The sequence below is a fragment of the Dipodomys merriami genome, unplaced genomic scaffold, assembly GCF_024711535.1.
Source record: "Dipodomys merriami isolate MVZ:Mamm:240054 unplaced genomic scaffold, mDipMer1.0.p SCAF_365, whole genome shotgun sequence".
Lineage (NCBI taxonomy): Eukaryota > Metazoa > Chordata > Mammalia > Rodentia > Heteromyidae > Dipodomys > Dipodomys merriami.
Genome location: NW_027205215.1, coordinates 634702 through 651723, shown reverse-complemented (window position 1 = coordinate 651723; position 17022 = coordinate 634702). Strand labels below are relative to the sequence as shown.

Here is a 17022-nt window from a genome sequence, read left to right as displayed (position 1 = left end):
CAATAAAAAAAATTTAAAAAAAAAAAGTGTAACTTATAAATTGTAGTCAATATTTTCAACACTGTTCATTTTAGATTACTAATGTATGATAATTTCCTTTATAGTGATAAGTCTTAAGGGCAGATGATATAATTTACTGAACTTAAGACAGCATACTTATTTATACATGAAAATACCTTGATTTACCTAAACTTGTATGAATTCAAATAAGATTTTTAGGTTGAGAATAAACTATAAACCTCATTCTAAAAAATATAACATACTTACATTTTTCATTATTTTTTAAAAGCTGCTTACTTTCTTCAAGTTTTTGAACTGTAGCTTCTAATTGTTCTTGTAATTTGCAAACCTGAAATATAGAATCCTCAGAATAAGTCAAAGAAAATAAAGGTTAAAATAAAAACTGAAGGAATGTATTACTACTACTTAATAAGTGATTACTCCTGTTATTAAATGAAAATTTAAAAGAATTAATGTAATTATTCCCACAATGTAATACTTAGGTGTATGTATATATCATACTCCTATACATATGTCAGTAATCAATGTTTAAATCATATTTAACTTTCCAAACCTCTGTCAAAGGAGTTGTGTTTTATTTTAAAACACTTCATTTAAAAAGGCCAAACCTATTGTCTAATGTAAAAAACTAGAAATTTTAAAAACACATTAAGAATTCTGCTACACTCTATATGCAAAATAATCTACACAAAAAACTGAAATATTAACTACCTCTTGCTCTTTAACTCGGAGAGATTGTCCAACATCTTGTAATTCCTTCTGTTCCTTTTGTAATTTTTCCTCCTTCTCAGCCAAGAGTTTTTCTTGCTGAATAGTAACTGTATTCTTCAGTTTCAACTTACCCATTAGAGTTTTCAGATCCCCTTGTAACTTCTTAATAATCTCATTTGCCTATAAAAGAGCTTAATATGTGTATCTCTATGTAATACACTGAAATACTAATATTCTATTAAATTTTTAAACAAACCTTCAGAAGTTCTGTTGACAGTGATTTTATTGTAGCTTCAAGTTTTCCCAGCTGTACCTGATTTTTCTCACCACTTTCTTCTAAGGCCACCTGATTTTTAAAAAGACATGAATAATTTGCATATTTGTGTTTGTTTAGGGAAACAACTTGCAATGTAGTCACTGATTTATTTAGAAAAAAATTTAAGACCTTTTGTTCCTGCATTGTATCAAATGCCTCTTTTGTTCTTAAAACAAGTTGGTCTTTATCCTTGATTTCCTGCTCTAAAACTGCCACTTTTGTTTGCAGCTGATTAATATGCTTTTCTTTTTCATGGCATTCAGCATCTAGGGTAGAATTCTCTCTTCGCAAAGAGAGAACTTCTTGCTTAGTTCGTTGTAGCTCCTATGAGAAAAAAAGAAAATAGACATTATGAAAAAATTACACAAGATTGTACACTTATAATAATTAAGGTATTTAAAATATAAAAAATGTTGGGTAGGAGTGACAGAAATTACTTGCAGTCATGGAACGTTTTGAGTCAACATTGACTGAAAGCATTCTGCTCTGCTGTTACAGTTCTAGATTTTGCCGAAAAGGCAGGAGGAGATAATCTACACATATCTGAAAGCAGCTATGGTTTGGTTTTGCTAGTATATCTTTTCTTTTTTTTTTTTTTTGTCAGATGTGGGGCTTGAACTCTGGGCCTGGGCACTGTCCCTGAGCTCTTCAGCTCAAGGCTAGTGCTCTAACACTTGAGCCACAGCGCCACTTCTGGTTTTCTGGTGGTTAATTGGAGATAAGAGTCCCATGGACTTTCCTGCCCGGGCTGGCTTTGAATCGCAATCCTCAGATTTCAGCCTCCTGAGTAGCTAGGATTGCAGGTGTGAGCCACGGGCACCTGGCACTAGTACATCTCTTAGTGAAAATTTAATGTCTAGGTGTTTCCAATCCTTTAACTTGGAACTTATCCTAGGCTTCTTAAATTTCCTTCAATGAAAGCATCCTGCTCCTACCTTGGGATTCTTCATGGATTTTGCTGAGAAGGCAGCCATTTTAAATAATCGTTTCCAAGGAGTATTGGAAAGAAGTTGCTGATCCATTTTTACCATTTCTCCAAGGATGCTTTTGAAACTACATCATCATCCTTGGCTGAAATCAACCAACCTTTCAAAGCGAAAATCCAAATCCCACAGAGTAGCACTGCCTCAAAGGTGATGAAAAGGAGTATGCAATCCCTAACAATGACCTCGGAAACCCAAGATTGGGGTGATCTTTATAATTCACCATAACTTTAGTACCTGCTGGACAATGGCTACAACTGGTCAGAAGAAATACCATGGACAAATACTCTGAATCCTGTGTCCTCACAGCACTTGAAAAGTTTCTCTGTGACTGTTGATTCCTGCTTCCAGCTCCATTGCAATGCCGGAGCAGATTGTTCATTATAATGCACACTAATATTGTATTTCAATTGGTCAACACCTCAACAATGCTACAGCCACCATGGATTCACTGACCACATGAGACCCTCAAATGATGGATGATCTATCGTTACCTGGTACTGTGGCTTCTGAAATCCACTGGCACAGATAAGGTTCAGAAACCTATTTTACTTTTAAAACTCAAAGATGAATCTTTGAGTTATTTCAAAGATGAATCTTTGAGTTCCCTGAAATAGAAACAAGGCAAGAATGGGAAGGCAGGGGAACTTGAACATCAAATGACCAAGTGAAGCAGGTCTGCAGTTACTGATATATTCTGCAGTGAGTTACTCTTAAAAAAAAAAATTGGGGCTGGGAAGGTGGCTCAGTGGTAGAGCTCTTGCCTTGCATGCATGAGGCCCTGGGTTTGATTCCTCAGCACCACATACACAGAAAAAGCTGGAAGTGGGTGCTATGGCTCAAGTGGTAGAGTGCTAGCCTTGAGCTGAAGAGCTCAGAACAGTGCCCAGGCCCAGAGTTCAAGCTCCACGACCAGCAAAAAAAAAAAAAAAATTAAAAAAAGAAAAAGGGAAAAATTAAAGGGAGTGAATTTATGACTAAGTTTAAAAAAATAAGTTGAAGAATATGAGGGAAGAAATTCTCCTGCCCCCCCAGAGCCCTGAAAGATCTCTTTTTTATTCTTTAGATTGCTACAAAAACAGTGTACAAAATCAAACCCAAATACCTTTTTTTAGTTTAAGAGGAATTTAATAAGTTTGTGGGAGAATGTTCTTTTATTCTGAAATTATGTTCTATTCTCTCTATATCTTCATTTTATAAGGTTTTCTTAATATTTATTTTTTATTATTATAGAGGTGATGTACAAAAGGGTTACAGTTATGTAAGCAATGAGTAACATTTCTTTTTGGATGTCACCCCTTCCTGGCTCTCTCCCAGTTTTTCCTTCCTATGCCCACCCACAAGTTGTACAGTTCATTTTCAACCTAGTGTCTAGTGAGCATTACCGCTGCATTTGTTCACCCTTTGTCCCTCCAGTTCTGTTACCACCTCCTTTCCCTCCCAAAGACAGATAAACAAGTGAAACAAAAAGAAGACAAAACAACAAAGAAAAGAAAAACTATTTTTTTGGGGGGGTTGTGGGGCCTGAACTCTGGGCCTGGGCGCTGTCCCTCAGCTCTTCAGTTCAAGGCTAGCACTCTACCACTTGAGCCACAGCGCCACTTCTGGCTTTATTTTTTCTGCTTATGTAGTGCTGAGGAACTGAACCCAGGGCCTCATGCATGCAAGGCAAGAGCTCTACCACTAAGCCACCTTCCCAGCCCCAACCTATTTTTTTTTTTAAATGATGGTTCACCCCTGCAATACTAACAACTCAGGAGGCTAAGATCTGAGGACTACAATTCAAAGCCAGACTGAGCAAGAAAGTTCTTTTTTTTTTTTTTGCTGGTCGTAGAGCTTGAACTCTAGGCCTGAGCACTGTTCCGAGCTCTTCAGCTCAAGGCTAGTGCTCTACCACTTGAGCCACAGCACCCACTTCCAGCTTTTTCTGTGTATGTGGTGCTGAGGAATCGAAACCAGGGCCTCACGCATGCAAGGCAAGCGCTCTACCACTGAGCCACCCTCACAGCCCCAGCAGGAAAGTTCTTATTTCCAAACAACCATCAAAAATTTTCTAGTGAAGCTGTGGCTCAAGTGGTAGAGTGCTAGCCTAGAGGACAAAAGCTCAGACTGAGTTTAAGTCCCTAGATGTCACTCCCCACCCCCTACAGAAGAAGAAAGTAAATAAGAATTAAAATTGTTAAATATCCTCAAAGCTAGGGTTGATGGCCCACAGCCACAGTCTGAGACAGAAGACTGCTAATTCAATGCCAGCCTGGGTGGCATAAAACCAGACCAAGTCTCAAAAAAAAAAAACCAGTCTTTACTAATCATAAGTACCTAAGACAGACATTTTTTAAAAGACATGAAGGTCTTTCTAACGGTATATGTAAATTATAAATTTGGATTGCAGTGATAAAACATATTACTAATTAATCACACCAAGTGAAACAATCTTGATTTATGAATAAATTACAACTAAACTTATAAAAATAATTTTCTATCTTCCTAAATGAGTCTAAGAGTAGCCAAGGGGGGGAACCATGATCTATAGTTAAGATTTTTCTGACCTTATATGTACAAATTTTTTTTCTCAAAAAATGACTAAAACTGCTCAGTTTGTCTGACCAGACTGGGCTACCTAGCAAGACCATGTTTCAAAAACAACATAAAACATACTATATAAATGATTTTATTTACTCTTCACAAAAGTCCTTATATAAATTGCCTAGTCCTTATATAATTGCATATAGTAATAGAATAGACCTATTTTCAGATAGGGTCTTATGTGAGTCTACCAGTTTACTTCATTCATCCCACCTATACCTCCACATAGCTGAGATTACAAGACAGCACTATCATGACTGGCTTTCAGATAGGGCCTTCTCAAGCTTTTTTTGCCCAGAACGGTCTCTAGCCTAATCTTCCTAACTTCACCTTCCCAGTAGTTGGGATTGTGAATCACTAGGCCCAGCCAATCTTTCTTCTTAAATATGATACGTTAAAAAAAAAACAACCTACAAGCCGGGCACTGGTGGCTCACGCCTGTAATCCTAGCTACTCAGGAGGCTGAGATCTGAGGATTGCGGTTCAAAGCCAGCCTGGGCAGGAGAGACCGTGAGACTCCTATCTCCAATAAACCACCAGAAAACCGGAAGTGGCGCTGTAGCCCAAGTGGTGTTACGCTTCTTTGATGCATTAGGGCACAGCACAGTGTACAGTACTTGCCCAGCACATGCTACCTGATTGGGGAACCTTTTCTGCCAAGGTTATTGGATATTTATAATGTCACTCAAATCCATACAAAATGATTGATATAGGCAAACAGGCCGCAGAGAGCCAACGAGAGCCAAAGAAGAGCCAAGTAAAAGCACAGGGTCAGAACTGTCATGTACCAAATGGTTTCATGGGCTGTATAAATACTGCCAAGATACTGTCAAACCCTTCTGCAGTCCACTACATCCTGGGTAAACCCCAGTTCCGCAAAAATAAATGAATGCAAGTACAACTTTTTCTGGTGCTTCAAAGAACAACGACAGGCAAATAAAAGATGGGTTCCAATCTGCAAGCTTCTAATTACTGCCTATGTGACCTTAGGCAAGTTAATCTTTCTGCATCTTAGTGGCATCATCTGTAATGAGAGGTAACAATACCTACCTTAAAGCATTGTTACAAGAATGGAATTAATCTATGTAAGCACTTATACAATGCCTACCACATAGCAAATGCTCAGCAAATACTATCTATTATTATCTAGTAGTAACACTATTTTACTGAATACTAGTTTGGTATGCTGTATAGACTGAAAGAGATAATCATTAACAGAGTACCTTCTGAGATATAAGCTATAAACACTGGGTTAATACTAAAAATACACTAAAACCCTGAGATTTGTGTCCATAAACTACTCAAGAGGCTAATTAAAAATGTTCAGTTTAGCCGGGCGCTGGTGGCTCACGCCTGTAATCCTAGCTACTCAGGAGGCTGAGATATGAGGATCGCAGTTCAAAGCCAGCCCGAGCAGGAGAGACCGTGAGACTCCTATCTCCAATAAACCACCAGAAAACCGGAAGTGGCACTGTAGCTCAAGTGGTAGAGCGCTGGCCTTGAGCTGAAGAGCTGAGGGACAGCGCCCAGGCCCAGAGTTCAAGCCCCACGACCGACAAAAAAACAAAACAAAACAAAATGTTCAGTTTGCCAATCATAATGTTGATTTTCTTTGCAATTTCTGAAATGATTATTCTATTAGCTCAAGAGATCTTTGCAGAGCATTCAGAAGACCACCCACATGTGTAATCAAACAAAGAAATTTAAATAAAGTGACCAAACTAAAACATCCTTTTCAAATTAGGATAGCAAGAAAAGTCAATATTTAATACCTCTTCAACAGCAGAAAGCTTTGCTTTAAGTTCTCTAACAGTAGAGTCTCCTTTATATTTCCTTTCAGTTAACTCTTTATTAGCTGCTTCTAAGTCAGATAATCTGCTCTGTAGCTGGTGGACGTTTTGTTGATGGAGGATTTCTAAATCTTTTTTCTGCTGTTCATGCTGCTGTTGATATTGAACCTGTGCCTGTTATAGAAAAGTCAAAAACAAATAGGAAATATCAGAGAAAAAAAAAATCACAATTTCTTCTTTATCATTTATAGATGTTCCTGTTTTCAAAAGATCTATTTACAATTATAGATTTATGAAGGAGAAAAGAAGAAAACTAAAAGTAAACTAAACACCATGATCCACTTCTCTTAAACTCACATGTAATGGTCTTCAAGTTAAGGGAATGCTATAACAGAAGAATGTACAATTAAAAACAGAAAAGCCTAAGCAAAACACAGTATATTTAGTATGAACTATTTGTGTCTAAAAAAAAGAACAAATATTTAAAACTTTAAGTTTTGCTGAAACACTATAATGTTTCTGTTTTTAACAGTGCACGCCCCTGCGTGCACACATACACACAAACACACACACACACATATATGCATACATACAAATATGTGTTTAAGGTTCAGGCTTATTCTAAATAGTTTACTGAAGATAAGAGTCTTTTCTGCCTGGGCTGGCTTCAAACTAAGTAGCTAGGATTATTGGTGGGGGCCACAAGATTCTATTTTTGAGTAGTAAGACTTTGGAAAACTTTTAACTTTTAGTTTACATAATTCCCTATGTTTGAAAATATTACAATTTGTATTTACTCCTCTTCTGGCTAATAAAGTGACCAAGAGCAATAAAAAAAATGCTTTTCCAGGGCTGGGAAGGTGGCTCAGTGGTAGAGCGCTTGCCTTGCATGCCTGAGGCCCTGGGTTCGATTCCCAAGCACCACATAAGCAAAAAGAAAAAAGCCGGAAGTGGCGCTGTGGCTCAAGTGGTAGAGCGCTAGCCTTGAGCTGAAGAGCTGAGGGACAGCGCCCAGGCCCAGAGTTCAGGCCCCATGACCGGACCCAAAAAAAAAAAAAAAAAAAAAAAAAAAAAAAATGCTTTTCCAGTTACCTTTAACTAAGTTGGCTTACCTGTAAGGCTTTTTCCTTCTCATTCGTCAGTTCCTGAGAATGCTTATTTGTCAATATCGCCGTGTGTGAGGCCCATTCATTCCGTAACTTCTCTAATTCTTGTATTTTTTCTGACAATGTCTAGAGTTCAGTACAGGATATTAAGATCATCTCCTGAGTACGTTACACTTCTGATTAGAACACAGCAATACTTCCAAGGATATTAAAGAAAATGAAATTATACAGCTTTTCAATTCATACCCAAATCCTTTGTCTGTACAATTTTTTTTTTATTTGAGGTAATCAAGATCTGAATATAAACAATTTTTGAGCTAAAACAGATAAGCTTAAACTACCTTTTCTTTGTGTGTATGCTGATCCTGAGACTTGACCTCAGAGCGTAAGCACTCTCATTCTACTACTTGAGACACAGTGCCATTTCCAGCTTTTTCTGAGTAGTTTTTGGAGATAAACTTTCCTGCCTGGGCTGGCTTTGATCATGATCCTCAGATCTAAACCACCTGAGTAGCTAGGATTACAGGCCCAATAGATGGGAACTTTTATAAGAAGTGAAAAGCCATTTTAAGCCAGAGGAATGAGATGAATAAAAGAAAAAAAGGAGAAAGAATGTTAATGTTACTTAATAAAAGATTTAGAGAAAATGTGTCATAAATTGAGAAAATGTATGCATGGAATTAAACATCTAAAAGAGAGCATCAGACTAAGAGTTAACTGGTAGATGGCAAAAAGATGAGGAAATTTAATGGTAGCATAGTTTGAAAGAAAATACGTAAATGCTTAGATTTAATTCAAGAAGCAATTCAGAACCAGTGTCTGGATGACTTACAAAAACAAAATGAAATATCAATTACCTTTTGTGTTGAGTTCAGTTGCCTAGTAACATCGTCTAATGATTGTGTCAATGATAATTTTTCTTCCTATTTATAGAAACAATAAGATTATGGAGTTTACAATTTAATTCAACCATCAGTAGCCAAGCTACTCAAAGTGCAGCAAAATAAAGTATCAGTATCATTCTAAAAGCTTGCAGTATCTCAGAGCTTTCAAATCAGAAGTTGCATTTTAGCAAAATTGTCAGATGATCTATGCACCATTACCATTTCAGATGCACTTATATACAGCATTTAATGACAATATAGCCCAAAGGTTCAGGTGGCAATACCATGTTTCCTGTGTCATAATCTAATGTAGATATCTAACATATTTTCAGATGGGCTGTATAGGGTAAATATTCCCAAATGATGAAATTATGGTGTAAGAGCTTAGTACCTAAGGTCATAGAAACTAGAAAAAACCTGGAATCTAAGTTTCTTAATTGCCAGTCCAGTTCTACACTTCTACATTAACTAAATGAAAAGTAATACAGCATTTTTATATAAGAAATAATGCCAATGTAACTCTTCAATGATGTATCAAAGTATTCTGATAACAAGTTTAAAAGAATAGCTTAAATTTAAAATCTTACCTTGCTACATTTCAAACAGCATGCTAGAAACTTCTTTATCTCTACATCATTTCCAGGTAAGAGTTTTAGTGACAGGTGTGTAAGATGTTTAAAAGGATTTGTCTCTACCACATTTAAAAATACAGGTGAGTTATCCAAAATAACTGCTGGAGAAACTAACTGCAGCAAAAACCTTTGAAAAGAAGTCACATGGTAATAAACTCAAGACGGTCAAACTCTGCTTTTAAATCATGAGCTCCTCTATTTGGAAAGACCATTAGAGGGAGTAAACAGAATTTATAGGGGTTAATATGAAAGGATTCCCCTGGTGAAGAACAAGACAAATCTGTGATGGGGAATTGAAACAAAATAAAACTCTTGAGTTCAGCAAGACAAAAGAGAAAACAGTAAAAAACAAAAACAAAAATGCATTCCTACAATAGTGACAAGAATACCAGCCCCTTATTCTGAAAATTAGCAAATTATAGAAATTAAACATTTATCCTTTTCTGTATGATCTTTAAGAGAAAACAAATAATAAAATAATTTTTTAAAAATAAAATAAAATTACATCTAATAACCTAAAAAATAACATATTTAGAAAAACCTCTGGTGAAATATCTGTTTCATATAACAATCATCAGTTGAGGAAACTAATAAAAGGGTGATTGTAAACTTTTCTGGTTTTTTAACATTGTTTTTGTTTTGGTTGGTTGGTTGTTTTCAAATACTAAGGATAGAACCCAGGGCCTTACACATACCAAGCAAGATTTCTATCTTGATGGTAACCTTTACAAGGATCAAGCCTTAACACCACATGAATATGAATATCTATATACAAGAATAATCTTATTCTTCTTCCAGGTTCATTACAAAAACAAATACTGTTAGGTATTTCAAATAACTTTAGTGGCTATGTCAAAACAAAAATAAAGGAGCAATTTTTTTTTTCCTTTTTTTTTTCTATACTGAACACAGGATCTTGTGCTTGCTAGACAAGTGCTATACACTTGAGCTACACTTCATTATTTTACCATTCCTGATTTTAATCAAGGCTTCCTAAAAACATGAGATTTAAAAGAGCCTTCACTGCAGTTTTGAACGTAAATAGGTACTTATTACATGGAAAATATCATTCCATCAACTTGTCTTTCAAAGAGGGTCTATCTTGGAAAAAGAAGTTTAATAATGTCCCAACCTCATGGAACGTACCTTGGAATTTCTTTGGCATGTTCTTGAGTACATTGCTGAAGGAGATCTATAAACTTTTGTGGGAAAGCTAAGAAGTCTACCAGAAGACCTTGTTGGAATTTTAAACTAACAAAAACAAAAACAAAGATTTGTTTTAGAAATTGAATTACTATCATACAATTAATACCTTCAAAGGTTCTATAGTTCCTGAACACCATTTATGAAAACTATATTATGTTTATAGAATTTATTCAATAGGAGAAAATACATCAAGAAATGTAGCTATAATTTCAAACTTCTACACTGTTTTAATAGAAATCTAATAATCTATGAAATATTTTTCAGGGACATCCTAAATAACAAATTGTCCATTACTCCCAGAATAAGTTAATAGGCATGATTTAAATAATAGTGCATGGCTAGAAAATGTACATCAAAAAAAGTACCAATATATTCATAAAATTTAAGAAATGTTCCCCAGATTAAGTATAAGACCAGCCCTGCCCCCGCCATGTTTAGTTACCTTTGAAAATCATCTTCAGATATAACAAGATTATAAAGGAAAAATGGATCTGTATCATCAGTCAGTCGAATAACTAAATCCTAAAAGAAAGAGTTTTTTTTTTTAAAGTATTTTCAGATTTCCTTCTTGAAAAATATCCCAATAACATCAAACATCACAGCTCTACTCCACTACAGCTTTCTTCTCTGGTCTGTTTTTTTTTTTTTTTTAATTAGTCTTTAGAGACTTGAAATCTTAGAGAAAGATACTCTGCTCTGTGACAACCATAAGGAATTTATAGAAATTAATTAAAAACTATGAAAGATTTCAAAGTTTAGGAATATTCTATCAGAAGTCTTGGGTCATTTAGACCACCCCAAATATTCCTTACCACAGAACAATTATATTTTCAGTCTCCCTTCAAAAGCAGGAAATTCAGCAAAGCTGACAACTATCCACCTAACTAAAGAAGGAGCTTTTGTCTGAGGCAAAAGAGGATCAGGTGACAGGTTGCCAGGGCTTCCCATAAGGGCATATGCTCTCCTACTCCAGGTGGTTACTGATAGAGAGACCCATCTGTTTTCATTTTTTGATGATGCTGGTTCCTTTAATAAAGACCACTCTCCAGGTTGCTAATTTTACAGTGTGACAGATCATCACAGCAGCTAAAAAGCCAACAGAAAAGTGCACTGAAATTATAAACTTCAGAGACCACTGCTACAAGGAAAACTGGACTTAGGAGAACTAATAAAACTAAGTATTCAGAGCTGGGAAGGTGGCTCAGTGGTAGAGTGCTTGTCTTGCATGTATGAAGCCCTGGGTTCGATTCCTCAGCACCACATAAGCAGAAAAAGCCAGAAGTGGCGCGGTAGCTCAAATGGTAGAGTGGTAGCCTTGAGCTGAAGAACTGAGGGACAGCACCCAGGCCCAGAGTTCAGGCCCTATGACTGACAAAACAATAAACAAAAATAACAATAACAAACACACACATACAAAACCCCCACTAAGTATTCAGATTAAGAACAAGTTTGAAATAAAATCTACTCAGAACTACTAAGGAACTAGAAAAGTGTAAGCCATTTATTAGTAGAGCTAGAAAATGAACAAAATAAGAATGCAGTATATACTCTCCACCCCACCAAAAAAAAAAAAAATTAGCAATTTGGGTATTGGCTCGGTCTCAGAATACCATACTCTTAAGTAGCTTCTATGTAGGCACTTCTTGAAATTCACTTTAAGATGCTATTAAAAAAAAAAAAAAAAAGAAACTCCTCGTGCAATCTGCACACACTTTAAAAAAATAAAAATTGGATGATAAAAAGTGAAACAGGTGTGTTGGGGCAGGTATCAGCCAGAGGGAGTGCGAGAACAGAAGGTGAATAAGGATGAACATGACGGAAGAAGTAGAGGGCAATAAAAAGGAAAGGAATAGAATCTCTACCATGTACAACTAACTAGTGTAAGCTAACTTAAAAAAAAAACCCACCAAAAACACTTAAACGAACAAACATTTAACTCTCTGGTCTCTATCCTCTCTCTGCTCAATGATACATACTTTTGAAAGACACACGGAACCGATGCTCTAAAAAGTAAAAGATTCAAATATATTTCCCCAGAGTACTTTATTGTTTTCTCCCATTCATATCATGAAATGCCAATTCTTCAAAGTATCCATACAGACTCTAGCAACTTCTACAGGCTCTGAGTAAACCTAGGGAGACTATAATTCTAATTGTTCATTCTTCTTATATGATTTAGAAATATTTGGTGTAATTATTTTTAGCTGTCCCAGTAGATTTTTACCATCCTATACCACAACAATTACAAAATAACTCAATACTAGAAAACAACGTGAATGTAAACAAAATTTCTTAAGAAAAATAATTATCTAATATCTACAGAAATGATCATATTTTAAAAAAGGAAATACCAACCTTTCTATGAACTGGATTAGAAACTGATTGCAGCTCAATGCTCACTCTCACACTCATCCTCCTAGATGAAAAGACATGTCCAAGTCTCAGAAACAAAATTTTCAGCCTTATTAAGCCACATTCTCTAACAACAATAGATTTTTAGAAAGCACATAGATTTGAAGTTCAAGCTGTTCTAGCAAATAACCTTGTAGTTTTTAATGGAAGACTAAACTTTTCTTACGTATAAAATAGGGAGGTTATGAGAATTAAATAAGATAAACAGTTGGAGGAAGTGCTTCGTATTATTGTAGTATATGTTACTGCCCTGATTCTAAAATCGTATCCACTGAAAGACAAACCATCAATTTACATTACTTTTTTTGACATTAAAAAAATTTACATTTTGGGGCTGGGAATGTGGCTAGGTTCGATTCCTCAGTACCACATAAACAGAAAAAGCAGGAAGTATAACTGTGGCTCAAGTGGTACAGTGCTAGCCTTGAGCAAAAGAAACTCAGGGCAGTAACCAGGCCCTGCGTTTAAGCCCAGGACTGGCAAAAAATAAATGAATTTACATTTCAAGTGATCAAATTGACTTAATGAAAGATTCCATTCTAAAAATTTTATTTTATTTATTTTGTTGTTGTTGTTGGCTGTGGGGCCTGAACTCTGGGCCTGGGCGCTGTCCCTCAGCTCTTCAGCTCAAAGCTAGCAATCTACCACTTGAGCCACAGTGCCACTTCCGACTTTTTCTGCTTATGTGGTGCTGAGGAATTGAACCCAAGGCCTCATGCATGCAAGGCAAGCACTCTACCACTGAGCCACCTTCCCAGCCCATCCATTCTAAAAATTTTAAATGTGAATATTAGAACATTTAGACTATACAGAATTAAGAAAATAACAATCTCTATTCTTTTATATACTTAATTTCTTTCAGATCTAAAAGCTAAATCTGCTTGATATATTTTCTATGCAAGAAAACTGTCAGCAAATGTATTATTACCTATCTTATCGTAGATTAGGTCTGAAATGACACAACCAGAATATTTCATATTATATCTTACAGAGAATCCAATACTGAACACACACACACACACACACACACACACACACACACACACACACACACACACACACAAATTAACCATAAACATTAATCAAGTTGTTTAAATTTTTTAAAAAAGGAAAATTCGGTGCTGGGAAGTTGGCTCAGTGGTAGAGCGCTTGCCTTGCATGCCTGAGGCCCTGGGTTCGGATTCCTCAGCACCACATAAGCAAAAAGAAAAAAGCCGGAAGTGGCGCTGTGGCTCAAGTGGTAGAGTGCTAGCCTTGAGCTGAAGAGCTGAGGGACAGTGTTCAGGCCCACAGTTCAGGCCCCACAACTGGACCAAAAAATAAATAAATAAATAAATAAAAATTAAAAAAGGAAAATTTAATTTAAAAACATTAACAATGAGTGGTTCTCTAATTCTTCTGCTAGGTTCAATAATAATGGCTTCTTATGACATACAGGGGAAGAAATTCAAGCTTGTTCATTTTTAAGGTATTCTTCTAAAGGTTTGACTTTTAACATTTCCATATTCTACTCCTTCTGTCCACAGAAATAAAATCTAGACTGACAAAGGAGTAACTTGGAAACAACTGACCAAGATTCAAACTGCATCAATCTTTTTTAAAGTTTAGACTTGTGATTATATTACTTTAAAATGTGTCATTTACAGGTGACAATATTGTCAGACACCTTGTATTCACATACTATTTTGTAGACTGGGAACCTCTTTGTACAACTAAAGATAATAAATGTTAAAAAAAAATGACAAAAGGTTGAGAGAACATGATGTATATTACTTATACTTATAGGATTAAGTTCAGTCCAGATATCAACTCCAACTAAAGGGATGTCAATATCTACTGCTGCAAAAATGGAACTTGCTTCATTGGTGATGAGAAACACATCCTGTAACACCAGTGAGGTATTACCTTGCCGAAACAAATAATGGTTATTGTCTACATACAAAAAAGTTTTATATTAAAAAATAAATAAATAAAATGTGTCATTTAGTTAAATTTCTTATTGAACATAGAATTGGGTATACAATGTTAGTTGACAGGAGACAGATGAACGTTCCACAACTTGAATCTATTACCTGAAAAGGAAGAGCAGCATTAGTCTACACCACAAAGATAGGAAAGGTTTTCTGTCTCTGTTTTATGGCCCAGGGGATGAAACCCAAGGTTTCATTCATACTAGGCAAAGGCTCTCCCACTGAATTATACCCCCAGTCCATGAAGAATTATTTTTAAAACAATGTATTATTTCTTTTCTTTTCTTTTCTTTTTTTGGCATCTGAAAAACTGTATATGAAACAGATTAGAATACTACTCCAATTCCACTTAAGCTTTCTTCGGGGAAAAAAAACCCACCACCACCTTAACTTCCTAATTTGTAGAAATGAATAAATTCAATTTGATGGTTTGTGCAGATCTTTTTTGCTCTACACTGTTTTGTTTTAGTGCTGTTTTTAACATGAATCACCATAGTGGCATGATACTGTACTTGACACCTAGTTTTTTATGCTTCACAGTTTTGGAGTCCTTCCATACTTCAAAAATTTGTTTAAAAAATTCAATCCGGTTATATAAATCTGCAAGTTATATTGCTATAACCATCAACCAATCATACTGCATATATTTGAAATGCCTAATATATTAATGTGAGGGAGAAAATTAAAATTAAGATTAAAAATCAAATATGTTCCACATGTCTAGTCCAAAATACTCCCCCCGAAATCGAACCCAGGGCCTCAGGCATGCAAGGCAAGTGATCTACCACTGAGCCACCTTCTCAGCCCATGGGTAGCTACTTTTTTGAAAAGGAAAACATTTTATTTCCCTAGTTACATGCCCTATTAGTGCAGTAGCAATATCATATGATTGTTCTATTTTCAATATTTTAAAAGCTCTGCATAGAGTTTTCTGGAATAGCTTCTCTAATTTACATTCCCACCAAGAGAACATAAAATCTTGCATTCTGTGTGTTTTTGACAGGATTTGTAACTTTTTATCTTTGGTAATGGACATTCTGAGTAGAATGAGAGGATATCTCCTTTTGGGTTATTCATTCCTAACCATAAGCAATATTGAACGTTTTCATACCTGTTATTTCCTTTGTACCTATTCCTTTGTGAAATGTGTATCAGATGCTTGGTCATTTTGAAAACTGGATTACCTTATTGGTGTTGACTTCTTATCAAATAAATACTTTTCAAATAAAAAAAAAATACTCCCCCCGAAATCTGTAGAAAAATCTGAGCTTCCAGGGAATATACTATCTTCAACTACAAATCTTATTTGCTCCATTATAAAGGTTCATGACATAATAAAGCAATATAAAAAAATCTCTAATAAAAATACTACTTCTCATTTCAGTAAGCATACCACTTTGAACACTACATAAATCTGCATAATATCCACTGGGACAGTTAGATTGGATAGATGTTGTTTTAAACAAAGAACATCTTTACCACCCATCATTAGCAGAACTGGATTCAAGCCTGCTGCTGTCACCCAGTAGCTGAGACAAATAAAAGCTACTCTAAGGCAGGTACTATGTGGGTGCTAGGGATACAAACACAAACAAACATGGTCCAGATGAGGTTAGATTAAATGACTTTTCCCTAGATATGCTTCTGATTTTATTTCAGGGATTCAAGAGAGGGAAAGGAAGGGTTATTAATGCCTACTGAGAGCCTGTGATACCTGTATTTCCACCTTAGCTAACAACAATCATCTTGAGTAAATATTATCACTCTTAACAGAGGAGGAACCTGAGGCACATATTAGAAATCAAATTTCTTGCCTATATCATGCTAGCTAATAAATGGATAGAGGTAATTTCAAATTAGGCAACTTTGAAAGATCCTTATAGTGAAGGGATTTAAGATATACCTTGAAGTTATGAAAGAAAAAGTAATGCCTTATGCATTGTTCTGTGTGAATTAACTCCTGTCAACCCCAATAATTCTATGAAATAGGTAGTTATTATACATTAAAATAATTTTTAAAAGATGTAAAAAAAGTTTTTAAAAAATCATATAAGCAGGGTTAGATGGTTTACGTGAATAGTAGAGTATGTGCTTAATGTATGCAACCCCCAACACCAACCTTCTGCCCCTCCAAAAAAAGTAAATAATAAATAAATGGTATAAGATGGACAGCTAAGTAAGAGTTTGAAATGAGATTTAAACCAAAACAATCTAGTTCCAGAACTTGAACTCTTAATTTGTACCATGCTGCTTCTCCAGGGGAAATTTTATTTTATTTTATTTTTTTGGTTGTGGGGCTTGAACTCAGGGTCTGGGTGCTGTCTGTGAGCTTTTTCCCTCAAAGCTAGCACTTTACCACTCTGAGACACAGCACCACTTCCTGTTTTCTAGTGGTTAACTGGAGG

At 35.6% G+C, this 17022-nt stretch overlaps 1 protein-coding gene across 5 annotated transcripts in view; it reads right to left on the bottom strand.

Annotated features, from left to right (window-relative positions):
* LOC138804452 (spindle assembly abnormal protein 6 homolog) overlaps positions 1 to 17022 on the bottom strand; it is a 30969-nt gene that overhangs the window by 11258 nt on the left and 2689 nt on the right. For all 5 annotated transcript variants that reach the window (XR_011365265.1, XR_011365266.1, XM_069988714.1 and 2 more), the window contains exons 2-12: positions 12591 to 12651; positions 10678 to 10757; positions 10176 to 10280; positions 8985 to 9156; positions 8371 to 8436; positions 7520 to 7639; positions 6390 to 6581; positions 1178 to 1372; positions 989 to 1078; positions 733 to 912; positions 268 to 349 (exon numbers count right to left, since the gene is read on the bottom strand). Coding sequence is in view for 3 of the 5 variants with exons in the window: in XM_069988714.1 (XP_069844815.1) it covers positions 268 to 349; positions 733 to 912; positions 989 to 1078; positions 1178 to 1372; positions 6390 to 6581; positions 7520 to 7639; positions 8371 to 8436; positions 8985 to 9156; positions 10176 to 10280; positions 10678 to 10757; positions 12591 to 12651 (1343 nt within the window). In the remaining 2 variants the exon portion in view is untranslated. The remainder of the gene's footprint in view (positions 1 to 267; positions 350 to 732; positions 913 to 988; positions 1079 to 1177; positions 1373 to 6389; positions 6582 to 7519; positions 7640 to 8370; positions 8437 to 8984; positions 9157 to 10175; positions 10281 to 10677; positions 10758 to 12590; positions 12652 to 17022) is intronic.